Genomic DNA, 14,975 nt, shown 5'->3' with positions numbered 1-14,975 from the left:
GGGAGCGGCAAGCCGTGTGGGCGGAACTGCCCTTGAAACCCTCAAAATGCAGGTGAGCCTCTTCGCGTGCTTTTCAGCGTCCCACAGAGTGACTGGCAAAAGCGCCCTTTAAACTGTCAGGTGGGCGGGGGGCGGGCCGGCGGGGAGAGCGGACCGGATGTTCAATCCGTGGTCTTCGCAGGGACTCCTGGATGTCGGAGTCCCTGCACACTCGCAGCCCACGCCTTTCCTCTCACCCCTGCCTCCGCGTTCAGTGTCCAGGTGCTGTTAGTAGAAAACGCACTCCTGTGCGCAGCGGCTCCCGCGGAGCGGGAGCGGCAAGCCGTGTGGGCGGAACTGCCCTTGAAACCCTCAAAATGCAGGTGAGCCTCTTCGCGTGCTTTTCAGCGTCCCACAGAGTGACTGGCAAAAGCGCCCTTTAAACTGTCAGGTGGGCGGGGGGCGGGCCGGCGGGGAGAGCGGACCGGATGTTCAATCCGTGGTCTTCGCAGGGACTCCTGGATGTCGGAGTCCCTGCACACTCGCAGCCCACGCCTTTCCTCTCACCCCTGCCTCCGCGTTCAGTGTCCAGGTGCTGTTAGTAGAAAACGCACTCCTGTGCGCAGCGGCTCCCGCGGAGCGGGAGCGGCAAGCCGTGTGGGCGGAACTGCCCTTGAAACCCTCAAAATGCAGGTGAGCCTCTTCGCGTGCTTTTCAGCTTTACGATTTATGTGTCATTTGTGTAGAATTGTTTTACCATTAAATTAAATTCATATGTATTTTTTAAAAGGTTAAAATAAATCAATGTATTTTAATACTATTTCCTATGCGGTTCTATTTTACATCCCTTGTTCCATTATTTTATATGGGAGGATGTTGCTGTACCTGTGGTTGGCCATGTGATGTGCTGGACTTACTCCTGGTCTGAGCTGCTGTACATTTGCCACTCTTTTGGATCCTATTTGGCTGTGGCAACTTTAGAAGTGCAATTAGTGAACATGAATGGGCTTGCTCTTCTGGGTGGGTGCATGCCCCTTAACTCCTCCTTACTCTTCCCTGAACCCCTGCCATTTAGTCATAAATATTTAGGATTTTCCAGCCAACCCCCCCATGTCTCTCTGAAATTTACTGCAAAAACTTTTTCCTACTTGTGCTGAGACTCCAAATTTGGAGAGAGATCTTTGCACAGAAAAGACAGGTGAGGCAGAGGCATAGCCCTTCAAAAGTAGGTTTGTGAATAGCATTCTGTTTTGTAGTACAAGAGTACTACTAATGTAGTACTAACAAACACATTATAAAATTAAGTTTATGAATATGCTCCAGGGGCTGCAGTGCTCAGAGAAATTTCTCCCTACACTTGGGGCGGGAGAATTGTTTGTTTTCCCCACACACGGCTGTCATGCTTTTCAGGGGAGACGTATGCAGGGAAATATTGCATTGAAAGGATTGATCAAAATAGGGTGGTACTCCTGATGCATGAGCGGTGGGTGGTGGCATTCGAATTACCTCTGGCAGAGCAGACGTTCCCAGTATTCCCAGTAGTTTGTCTGTCCAAAATGGGGTGAAGAATGACACTTTTGGCAGGGTGGAAGACCCACCAATTTACAGGAGTTCTACCCGCCCACAAAACTCTAAAAAGCCTCCTCTCTTGGTTGATTCAAGCACAATTGTAGAATAGAAAGGGTGTTCAGTTGGCTTGGGGGCACAATCAACTGAGACATTGTGATCCTTATATGTTGTGTCTTTGCATCTTTGCTCAGAGGTTGCAGGGGTCTATGAGGTTGAGTTATTATCCCATTTGTATTTGCCTGCTGCAGCAGTCACAACCATAGAACACTAGTACATACCCTGCAAATTTTCACACAAGGCTTAATACATTTGTATACTAGAAGTACAACATTTATTTATAAGGGTTTATACAAGTTCAAAAGGCTAACACTTTTGATATACTGACAGCCAATAGCGTTGTATATTGTGAGTGGACCAAATATTTTAACATTCTGTTGTAGTTAGGTCGTTAAACCTATACTAACTAACCAGAGCTGAATCTCCCACTGGGGACTACGAAAGCCACAGCACTTATTTAGAGTACTGTGATGAATCTGGAATTAGGCAGAAATTGAATTACCACCAGAAATTACTGCATACATTCATTTTCCCATTGTGCTATTACCTCTTTTGAATTAATCAATTTGTTGTATTACACTGTATATATGAATAACCAATTGCAGTAAATGCAATTGATTTAAGGTTGCTCAACAGTACTTAAAACAGGAGTTAACATCAAATACATATAACACCGCCCAAAAGCATGAAGTAAGCACCCACACGATGAACACCATCCACTCGGGCTCCCCAGCCGAACCCTGCCCACACCACATCTTCAACAAAGCCGACTCCATCATCGCACCCAAACTTCGGGACATCATCAGCAACTCCTTCATATCCACCACCTTCCCGGAGAGCTGGAAGCACGCAGAGATCAGCGCCCTCCTGAAGAAACCCACCGCAGACCCCTCAGACCTCAAAAACTTCCGCCCCATCTCGCTCCTCCCCTTCCCTGCAAAAGTCATTTAGAACAAACAGCTGACAGCCTTCCTGGAGACAAACAGCTCCCTCGACCCATCGCAGTCCAGATTCCGAGTGAACCACAGCACAGAGACCGCCCTCACGGGGCCACCGACGACATCTGGACCCTGCTGGACAACGGAGAAACCGCCGCCCTCATCCTGCTCGACCTTTTGGCTCCGTTTGACACGGTCTGCCACCGCACCCTGACAACCCGCCTCCGCCATGCCAGGATCCAAGGAAAGGCCCTGGAATGGATCACCTCCTTCCTCTCAGACAGAACCCAAAGAGTCCATCTCCCGCCCTTCCTCGCAGAAGCCACCAAGAACATCTGCGGCGTACCTCAAGGCTCCTCGCTCAGCCCCACCCTCTTCAACATCTACATGAGCCCCCTTGCAGCCATCGCACGCAAGCACAACCTCAACATCATCTCCTACGCAACAATACCCAACTGATCCTCTCCCTCACCAACGATCCCACCTCTGCCAGAGCCAGCTTCCAGGACGGAATGAAAGACATCGCAGACTGGATGAAGATCAGCGGCCTGAAACTGAACTCAGACAAGACGGAAGTCCTCATCCTCGGCCCATCCATCTCCACCTGGGACGACTCCTGGTGGCCCCCTTCTCTGGGCCCCCACCTAAGCCCACGGACCACGCACGCAACCTGGGCTTCATCCTTGGCTCCTCCCTCATGATGGCCAAGCAAGTTAACGCCGTTACATCCTCCTGCTTCAACACTTTCCGCATGCTCCGTAAGATCTTCTGCTGGATCCCCACTGGAACCAGGAAAACGGTCACCCAGGCCCTCGTCACCAGCCATCTGGACTACGGGAACGCCCTCTACGCTGGGACCACCGCCAAACTACAGAAAAGACTCCAGCACATCCAGAACACCTCAGCATGACTCGTCTTGGACATCCCCCGACACAGCCACATCTCCGCCCACCTGAGGGACCTCCACTGGCTCCCCGTCAGCAAAAGGATCATGTTCAGACTCCTCACCCACGCACACAAGGCTCTCCACGACTTGGGACCCGGATACCTCAACAACCGCCTCACGTTCTACACGCCAACCCGCCAGCTCCGCTCCGCCAGCCTCGCCCTCGCCACCGTCCCACGGCTCCGCAGAACAACCACGGGAGGAAGATCCTTCACCTGCGGCCAAGACCTGGAACACCCTCCCCACCCACCTACGACTCACCCAGGACCATCTCTCCTTCAAAAAGCAACTCAAGACCTGGCTTTTCTAGCAGTAGCAGCTCCCCCCCAACCCCCCCCGCGCCTTGAGACCCTAGCGGGTGAGTAGCGCGCTTTACAAATACTCTTGATTGATTGATTGACTTGCCATCCTTTCAATCAAGAGAATGCTGCCGCATGTTAAGGTCACTACAACTGCTGCAGTCCATTTTTGCTGGTCAAATAGTGACATTTTCTTTATTTATACATGGTATTCACTAAACTGCACTTGGTGAATAATGCGGGCCGCATACCCAGAAGAATCACATCAATTTGTTATTCATTTTTACAAACAATAATATAGACACAAAATAAGACAATGGCTTATATATCTGAACAGGCAAAGCATGTTACACAAGTGGAAATGCTGTACACATGTTCTTAGAAGGGAAAGGTTAGGGTGATAGAGTATCTAATGGGGTCGAAGGCTGCATGAAACAATATAATGTCCAACATGAGTTTATACATGTGATGGCCTGTTCACAACTGCACCTTGTAGTATGCGAGATAGTAAGACAGTAGTACTACTAACCTCATACAAAATTCTTTTCACAAACCTGCAGAAGGAGAACTCAGCCACTTGTATCTTTTCTATGCACACTTGTGGGTCGGTGTTTTAGGAGCAAAGGTGGGAGGGACAGGCTGGATAGCTGGAAAATAGGAAATACTTATTCCTAAATGGCATGGGTTTATAGAGGAGTACAGAACTTTTTATGGAGGCCTAAAGACAGGGCCGGCATTAGCACTGGCGGCGCCCTGTGCAACAATGTTTGTTGGGGCACCCCCCGTCTCCCTCACTACCACCCTTTAAACATGCCCTCTCAAGTCTCCATAACCACTCTCTCTCAGAAGTATTTGATTAGTTATGTAGCGCCACCTATACCAGTTTAGGGTGTCAAAGCACTTTACATCACATACATTACACAGAGACAATCAATCATATGTGTGTAAATCAGTGTATAGGAAATGTTACATAAGCCAAAAAACTACAGGGTGAGTCACATTTCATCCATATTGGTAGACAGTATAGGTTAAGAGTGCTTGGTCTGGGGAAGCACAGACTCAAAATTTAAAACAATACCCCATGGTTGGGGAGTACATTTAATAATGAGATATTGTTTTTTTACCGCAATGAACCCTTTTTGAAATGTTGGAATAATGACAGACGGAGAAAAAAATTATAATGCTCTAATCTATGCCTTGCAGTTTGCATGGAGCTCTTTGATGACTGTTATTAGTTCACTGTTCCATGTTAGGATTTTAACATCTACACTACTAGTAACAAAAGATCACTCTGACAAAATCATTGATATATTAAAACTATATGCATGTTGTGATCTGCATGGTGCACATTCTTTGCAGCAGGGATATTAACCCTCTGTACTACCATAAAATGAGTTAAAAGTTCCACTAGACAAAACTCCTTCTCTCTCCAGGAAGAACATTAATCACTGGGGGTATCTTGACATTTGTATTGTTGTATGAAAATTGTCAGAGGCCAGCAATGCAGCAGCAGGTGGTTTAAAATCCATGAAATACTCCAAAACACAATGCCCCCTCAAAGAGTCAGCACCCGGTGCTGTGGCACCGGTCTCACCGCCCTAGAGCCGGCCCTGCCTAAAGAGGGGTTTGGAGAGTGATAAACACCCACCCACAAAACAGTAAGTCCAAATCTATTCACATTTTACTCATCTAAGGTTATTACAGCTAAAAAAGACCCAAAACAGTAACAAATGTACTTCTGGTCCATCTTGGAGTACTTCCAGCACCACATATGACCACTTAAAATAACACCACATAGTAAATTATTGTAATTAAAAACAATTATTTTGAAGTATAAAAAGTATATACATCTTGTTTAATGTTAAAGGAATACACATAAATATTAATAAATTATTATTCTAATTTAAAAAGTAATATATATATATATATATATATATATATAAATGTGTTAATTTAAAATTACATTGAACTTTTTAAATTCCTAATTGTTTAAAAAAATTCAGTACATTTTACATATTTAGTGAATTTTAATGCATATTAATAAAAACACTGTCTATATGATTGTTAGAATTAATTTTAACAAAAATATATAAATTATTTTAATATATTTTAATGGATGAATTATTTAGAACACATTTAAGTTAATTTGCTTAAAAGATTATTTATATGCTCTTTCCCGTGGGGAAATTTCTGCACTCGTGGCAGAGACCTTTGTCTAGATATGAAAGTTACATGTAGTAACGCTACACTAAAAATGTGACTTCTTCACCTAGTTTTAGTGGGGTGGAGATATATAAGCCTACTCCTAAGCGTAACTGTACACTTAGAACTAGAAAGTAGTAAAAAGTTGCAAAGTTACTCCTAGGTGTAAGAACAAATTTACATGTGAGTAAATATACACAAATTATTTTATCTTTGGGAATAGTCCCTACTTGCTTTACTAGTGAAGTAGTGTGGCTCACTGGTTAGAGGCGGCAGACCCGAGAGCAGAGGACGGCCCGGGACCAGGGTTCGATTCCCGGCGTGGCAGGTTTCTGGACCAGGGTCAGCGGACTCGATAATTCTCTCGCCTCGGTTCCCACTCTGATCAGCGTTCACACTCGGCAACTCTGGGCATTAGCTTGCCTTATCTTCACTAACGGCCCCACCAGACCGCCGGGGATGCCTGGTCTCACCCTGGAGATACCCATTAAGGGACCATCTCTCAGGGAAGCCAGGAAGGGTTTCGCAGCGGTCGAAGCGCCTTGGGACCCTACGGGTAAGTAGTACGCTATATAAATGCCTATACATTTACATTTACTCAAGGGCCATCTGTCAGCACTTGAAGCCCAGGTGGGAGATGGACCTAGGCACTGTTGTAGATGTGATAGTTTGTCATTGGCAGTGACTGTAAAGAAGCAGCATGTCCAGTCGATACAGTAAATCATGTATATAAGATTTTCAGTCCATCACCTGATCTACAGTTTTTGTTATCAATTTGCAACTGTCTGATGTGTATTTCCTGTGTTGCAGTTTTCCACTCCTCTATGTCCCAGGTCCCAGGTCTATTTTAGGCGGATGTCAACCCAAGTGCTTTTCTTCCCTTGGACAGTAATATTGAAATATGCAGCCTTCTCCTACATCTTATTCTTGTAGTCTTGAAGGGGAAGATTCCTAAAAAGTACACCTGTGATGACACCCTTAAAGAGAAGTTCATGGGGCACATTTTTTATAAGATAACGGATATCACTACGGAGATATCATGGGTCAAGTGCAGGAATCCTGTAACTTTGCACTACATTTGTGGCCCACGTTGCACTTATTTGCATAAATATTGGATGCAATTTTGGGGGTGGGATATTCGAGAAATAGAATATTAAACTGTGTCAGTTGAAATTGGGTATTACACAAGCTCTTCTTAACATGGTGGTGTGCCTAATAACATTATTTGAGAGGCATTTCAAACCTCACAGGTGTCTTAGGTGGGACATTTGTACTCCGGGCAGGCACGGGTTACTAATCTCAGTTTGAGTCAATCTGAGCGGTTAACCACAGATGTCCAGGGGCATAGCCTTACTATAGAACCCAAAACTGATTACCAAGTGTACCCCTTCAACACTTAGCTCTCAGGGTATCGAAGTTGAACAGTCCAGGTTTTATTCATGTAGGTGGCTTGGGGGGTTAGACACAGCACTCAACAAGCAATAAACAGAAGTTAAAAAATGACTGTACAGCCAGTCCCTTGGTTTAACAAAAGCAAAGTACTTTATTATGCTCACACAATCAACATAAATATACTGACATAACTTACAGCAGGCAATTCTCATGGGTAGCTGTGCCAACAGGTTGCAGCAGTAACTGTACTTTGGCTTGATGCCATGAGAGGTGGTAACCTCTCGAGTACTGTATACAGTACCTACTGTAAAATGCATTTGAGTGTTATGTATGCATTCAATTAGTTTATCACTGCTCCATCATTTTGTCAGGATTCAATTTACCAGTACCCTTCTGTCCGACCAAATTCTGTATGGCTTCATTGAGGCAGGACAGACCTGCCAGCATCATTGGAAGGTGGAACACACTGCTCCAGTAGGGTGTTTTCAATATGGCACAGCAAGCAGAGTGGTTGGTGTTGTAGACCCAGCTCAGCCAACATTTTTGTGTTCTTGCACCATGTGAACTGGTGCATGTCCCCGAATGAGAAATCGCAGCACCAGAGACGAGGAGGCTGTGATGAGGTTATTGTGCTCCGGCTTGGAAATCTTGCAGCTAGAATTCTTCCTCTGGCCCAGTCCAGACCCACCACCAAAATAACTTGCCCATTCCATGTTGTATGGTGATACCCTCCTCCAGGTCTAATCACAGTTATTGTAAGTATTTTCTTGTGGTTTGATTTCAATGATGGTGGATTCACTCAGTGCTCAAGTACTTTACGGTGTTAGAGGTGCCTTCAACAGAACTTGCTCTGTCAAGTTCTCTTCCCAACACCTTCCAACCTAGTTGATAGTGTGGATGTTTCTGGTGGTGATAAACCATCAAACTCATGTGCGCACCGCCCGCCAGATTACAAGGTTCCTCATGTCTGGCATCCCACTGAGGTGCCTCTGAAACTGTGCACCACAATGGGAACATAAAAAACAGTTCCTGCACATCATGGACTGTAAGGTCCATGACATGGAGGACCTGGGGTGCACGTAGATAGGGGGCTCATGTTGTGCCCTCCTGCATGCATTCCCATGCACATTAGCAACAGGGGCCCCTAAGGGCCTCCTTTGTTTCAGGACCGCTGACTTTTCATGGTGTAAAGACCTTCTTGGCACCACTGGTGGTCCTGAAACTCGTAATATGCAGGACGGTGCCGCAGCACAACCACCAGAATACTGCTGAGTGCCTGACTGCTGCATAACCACCAGGGAATGGTGGTTCCTTGGCATTTACAGCAGTCAAATGGCGGTCCGACCGCCAAAGTTGTAATTGGGTGGTCGGACCACCAGTGTGGCGATGGCTGGACCGCCATTCCACACGAGTCTTGCGGTCCTCAGACTGCCAGACTCATAGTTAAGCCCTTTGTGTATTCCAGCAGTTTTGGTCACTGACCGGTTCTGGGCAGTTGACCAGGGTAAAGAATCTTGATCCTAACTAATATCAACTTGGAAGACCAACTCTAAACTCTGATGGAAATGGATTAATATATTTGCTTTCTTGTTAAATGCAACAGTATTACATGTGAAAATGGAAATGTTTGTACTAAATTCCCTGATTATACAGAGGTAATATATGCAGGTTTAACTCAGCAAGACTACAATTGTATTTTCACGTTATCTCTAAACCTAATCACTCAACACTAAAAACGAATTGAAAGTTAGTTCAGACAGGCAGTAACACAGTCTCTAAACAATTTGAGAATGAAAATCTGACATTCCAGATTGTCATTTTTTACATTTATATAGCAGAGAACATATAGCAAACTGCATGCACAAGACCATCAAATGCACCCCACCTGCCTTTTGTTTTAGTGTAGACATCCACTTCTTATTTGTGTCCACAAGGTCTTTAAGATCTCCTTGAGATAAAAACTGCCTTACTTAAAAGACTACTGATGGGTAACACATAGTAACTTGAATCAGGTTTGTTCTGCATCATTCAGCTAGTGTAGCCTTTTGTAGCTCCAGCCTTCTCTTGCACATCTCTTCAGACTGTATATGAGCCGGATTGCTTAGTTCAATGTTTTCCGTAATCATTTATGTAAACCCGCTGAAAGGCTGACTTTGGAGTTTAAGTATTGCTTAACCTGTTTAGATGCCTGCTTTAAGTGAGATACTCAAAGGCATCTAACAAGAAACTGGATGATGTTTCTTTGTAGTTGCATATGCCATAATCCATTAAAGGGAGAGGAGTAGGAGAAATGTTTACGTTCTCCAAACCTCCTCCTTAGAAAATAACAATACAGACAGCAAGGCAAACCTATCTAGTTGAAGTAACCAGGGAAAGTCAAATAATCCATTCTAGGATAGTCCTTATTTATGATGTGGAACCCTCGCCCACCAATGGTGTCACGCTTCATCATTGGGTTCCTCCTCATTATGAATAGGATCATACCTCTCCGAATGGGCTTAGAATGATCCGAGCAATAAGAAAGAAAGTATCTCTGTAAGGGATTTTCATGAAGCATGTAGATGGTATTCAACTAATCATGAGAATGATATAAAATTACCTGAGGGTCAACCAATCTTGTCGTACTGTTTCTGCTGTACAGTGGCACATGCCTCCACTTAATTCATTTGATGATGTAAAGGCAGCATGTGATCATACATGATCGCCAGGGTTTTAACATCAAACACGCTGTGATTAATTTGATTCTAACTACCTTTTCTGATGACAGAGGACAGATGGGTGAATCGGCTTTTGTTTATCTACCAGGCCTTATTTAAATGGTTAATTAGGTATTTGTTGTGAGAAGAAATCAAAGCATGGTAGACAATTACGTCATTATGGGTGCTGGCCCCATTAAGCGTGCATCTCGGTGATGTAAAATGGGCCACAGCAGCCCCCGCAGTGTGGGGGTCCCAGGCTGCAGGGGCCCCCTCACCACAGAACCCTGACCTGAGAGCTTCTGATGAATCCAGCAGAGGCCTCCATGTACCTTGCAGGGGGCCCCCTCAAGTTTCGTTACACCACTGGTGCCTCAGATTTACTGTTACTGGGGCCATGTTAAGTCTAGAGGGTGGTTACAAGTGGAACTTTGATGGTCCCTTAGCAATGAGAAATAAATGGATCACTAATTCTGGTTCTGATTGTTGTTCCCCTGGATATTCGTCATTATCAATACCTTTCAGAAGGGATTACTGCCAAGGTTTTTGAGACCCAAATTGCCTCTCCACATTTATCTTCAGTCTGAGAAGTATAGGGAATAACCATGGATCATGTAGCAGAAATGTACATACATTTAGAGACTTTCTAAATGGGGAGCTTATAGCCGACTAAACTGGAAGAGTATTCCCACTTGGCTTGTTCCTTAGTTAGACTAATTAAAAATGTTTGAGTTAAATTAACATATTAGAACCTTGTTATAATATATAAGTTCCTTGGCCACGTAGAAAAGGTTGCTTTTTCAATTAATAGACCTTCTGACTTCATAAAACCTACATTAGGAACATATTTAAACGGTATCCTCCAATGATCATCTCTTTAAAAAGAATAAAAAATAAGTTATGCTGACACACAAGGTTTTAATATAAATATAAATTCCCATAAAAGTGGCCAGGATTCCATGTGTTACTTAGATGCAGCTCTGTCCATTAAATATAGTAAACATTAACACATGGAGCACAGGACTTCTACATGAGCCAGAAAGTGGCTAATCTGGAGTGTAAGCACTTGAAGTTAAAGGGTCAAGACACAATAGGCACTATTAAAATCTCACTCTTCTCACCTTCCTCCAAAAGTTCATGGGAGGATGCTGTTAGTAGAAATAATCACTGTATTGCCAACTGAGCCTCTAGAAAGTATGCATGATACAATTAATTTCTAAGATTATACAAATTTGTGGATATGGTAACAACAGGGTAACTAGAGCGACCTAGGAGTTTATTTAAGCTTAGCAGACAAGGGCCTTATTATTAGTGTAGTCAAAGGGGTTTTCAGACAGCCCTAATATGACCCGGGTAGCCAGGCCATCCTGAGAACACTGCAACCGCCAGGGATGCGGGATCCCTGGAGGTTGAAATATGCCTGGCAAGGCGGCTGTGGCCCCACCAAGCATATTACGAGTTTACTTACTGCCACACTTTTCATGACAGTCGAAGGGTGGCAGAGAGGAAACCTCTGTGCCTCAGAACAATGGGGTGCATAGGGGGGCACATGGGTGTCCCCCCTGACTGCATTCACCCCCATGTTACTGCATGAAACTAGGGGCACAGCATTGTGCATTTATGTCAGTGGAGAAACATGCTTTGATGTTCCCATTGCGGTGCCTATTTTGAAGGCACCGCCATGGGAACACCATAGAACTGCATGCCAGAGACTACAAAAGTCGTAATCTTAGCTTTGGGGGTTTGAGAGCAGGGCGGCGTGGGGGGTCGCTCCCACACCGCCTAAGTCATAATAAGGCCCTAAAAAGGCCCTTTTACATAACCCAGTATGTAATCAAATATCCAAAACACTAACTTACTTGACAAAAGCACATCCCATACGACGGCCCTCATGTGCAATACATCTAACACAATGCTCCAGTAGATTTCTTGGCTAGCCGACCCATATTTCTCTGAAACCTTTATAGTGGACATGTGAATAGAATATGAAAAAATATTGAAGTCAAATAATCATTAAATGTCATTTAGTCTGAGTGTCCTGTTAGAGAATGTTTGCCACTGTAATTACATATTAGCAACCATGATCCACGCCCAAAATGTATCTATTTCTACACAGTTTGAAAGGTCAGTGTAAATATTTCTAGAATGGTCTATAATCAAACACTAACAGGATGAATGTTTATTTTTACAGTATTTGCTGTGTCCTTCTGCTTTAATATTATCACTATGGAGAAGCTCCGACCTCAGCATCCATCTGCGCCTCCAGAGGTTGCCTCACCGCAAGAATATAATCAATGCTTTCACCATGTCATCTTGCTCTTTCTGGAAATTTAAAACAATTTTATGCAATAAAGAAAATTATGTTGACAAACATAATGCATATTTTATTTCACAATCAGTCTTGCAGTTTGTTTCATATATGGCTTTTCATTTTAGCTTTGCTGTACATGTCGTCTCATTTTCAACATTATTTTGGAAATAAAGGAATAGCATTTGAAACTAAAAACATTTTTAAAATACTGTTTAAAGCATTTAAATGATGGTGAGTATGCAAAAAATAGGTCAATTGTATTTAGATAAGCTTTTCATACATTGCACATTTAACCCCTTCGCCGCGGGGCTAATTCCCCCGCGGCGCGGGGGGGAGAGGAGCCGTGCACGGCGCTGCGGTGCTGATGACGGACCCAGGCTCGTCATGCAGCACGGTGCTCGAGTGCTGGTGACGAGCCTGGGCTCGTCATGAACCCGCCCACGCAATGGAACGCTCAGCACAGTGGGGGAATTATCCCCGCGTGTGAGCGTTCCACTGCTCATGACGAGCCCAGGCTGGTCACCAGCACACGAGCACCGTGCTGCCTGACGAGCCTGGGCTCGTCATCAGCACTGAAGTGGTTAAATTAATCTGATAATTTCTGAAGTGCATTATATCTTCATGTCATAAACTTCATGGTAAAAAGTAAAAAGCTAGATGGCAGTATAGAAGCATTTTTTTAAAGGTTCGTAAATATATTTCACAGAAAGAACGAGTAGTAATCAAGCAGCAACAAACCTAACGTATGCTGATTTCTAAAGTGCATGTACACCTTCCAGCATAATAACAGTCCTGAGCGGCATTTTGCTCTATGTGTGCTGCAGAACGCTGCACACTTAAAAAGAGGAAAAAAAACGAGCAGAAATCAAGATATATCTTCTTGTAACACCTACCAGCAATGGTAAATCTGAAAATGTGCCAAAATCCATGGGTGGATACATGAGAACACCCATGCTCCACCCATGAAACCCCTCACTGTGGCAGAACAATGCAAGGCAGCGATTTGTGCCTTGTGTTACTCGATAATTATCAAGCCATGCAGGGCCATGCAAGGTGGCCTTATGTGGCTTAAAATATCTGGCTTTGTTGTTGCATTGCAGGTGCATCCCTGTGTGTGGCACAAAGACGATGCAACACAATGATAAATATGTCCCATGGTGTTTACACTCAATTAAATGGTAATTTAAGATCTCCCTTAAGGGTAAAGTCAGATTTTAAGTTACAATTTTGACAATGCCTTGTTTATAAAGTTGGTTTTTTCTTGTCCTAACCATTTGTGCCTTCTGCCAGGGTCCTGCGTCACATGACTGTGAATGGCTCTGCTATTGGATTTTTTGTATTCCTTCCAGACAGTGACACAAAGGAGTCTATGATATGAACAGGATTGGCCATCCTACCAGGGTGGCTGAGGGCAGAGCTGAGCCCTGCCCCACTTGCACTTCAAAGAACTTGCCTCCAGCATACACTAAGGAAACTGACAGTAGTATATTGTCACCCCAGCCTTCTTGGAGCCTTGGCAGGGGAAGGGAAGAACGTTCCAGAACCAGAGGTAGGGGTAGTATAAGGATCTCCCCACTTCAAAACTAGCACCAGGTATTAATATTTGTCCTCCAGATCCACTCACCAGTACATTTCGGACTTGCGGATATTACAGAAAGACTACCTTGCCCCCAAAGGACTGTGCTGCTGCTGCCAGAGGACTTCCCTGCTCTCTGAGAAAGAAGACTGGACCTGCATCCTTCATCCCAGCCTAACCTGAATGATTTCAAAAGCCTGTTGGCTGACCTCCTGTTTGAGTTATAGGGACACAACAAGCATCTGATGCCTTTTTAAAACTGTCCTGCTGCACTGAACCTGTCTGAAACCTGCAGGCTTCTGCTGGAGTGAGTTCCTGATCCCCAAGAGATGCCACTTCAAGTCCTGGGTCATTGGCTGGCATAACTTGAACTCCTCCTGTGAAAGAAGGTGAAATCCTTACAGGTGGCCCTTTCGAGTTGGAGCTCTGCCTCCTGGGACGTCCACCAATGCAAATTCCAGTGAACCTGAATCTTCGTGCTATAGAATCCCTCAGCAATGTCCAGAAACACAAGATCTGTGCGCTACAGCAACAACAGCCCATTGAGACTGCTAACGTGAAACTCTAGCTTCCGTGATGTTTGAATGACTCTTTGCATTACAGCAAAGATAGCCCACACCACCCAGCCTACTTTTTGTGCTACAGCGACGACCATCTGTGATGCTCGCCTTGCTCCCCACAGTCCTTCTCCACTATGAACTTAACCCTTCATGCTGGAATTTGAGAAGGTATCTATTACAGTGGGACTAACCTGGTCCCTTCATCCGACCAATATTCTATTATGGTTATTCTGAACTTGTGACTTTCCCCAGTTAGCACGACCTGATGACTGTGAGTGGCACTTTGTAATTTTAGGCGCTATATCTACCTAAATCTTTAAAATTGAATATCTCTAGTTTTAGTGTTTGGATTATTGACGCTGTGCTATCATCTCATTTTTATTAACATTTACTCAATTTTTTTAATTGCTTTGGGAGTTTTCTTGTTGTATTCACTTTATTGATGTTTTC

At 44.4% G+C, this 14,975-nt stretch overlaps 1 protein-coding gene across 1 annotated transcript in view; it reads left to right on the top strand.

Moving 5' to 3' along the window:
• Positions 1–12,404, top strand: part of LOC147727486 (alcohol dehydrogenase 1-like) — a 384,718-nt gene extending 372,314 nt beyond the window's left edge. Inside the window, exon 9 of the mRNA XM_086963637.1 lies at positions 12,270–12,404. Coding sequence (XP_086819763.1) covers positions 12,270–12,294 — 25 coding nt within the window. The 3' untranslated portion in view covers positions 12,295–12,404. The remainder of the gene's footprint in view (positions 1–12,269) is intronic.
• The last annotated feature ends 2,571 nt before the right edge of the window (positions 12,405–14,975 follow it).

Source organism: Lissotriton vulgaris, chromosome 3_1 (assembly GCF_964263255.1).
Source record: "Lissotriton vulgaris chromosome 3_1, aLisVul1.2, whole genome shotgun sequence".
Lineage (NCBI taxonomy): Eukaryota > Metazoa > Chordata > Amphibia > Caudata > Salamandridae > Lissotriton > Lissotriton vulgaris.
This window is presented reverse-complemented; position numbering and strand designations above follow the sequence as displayed.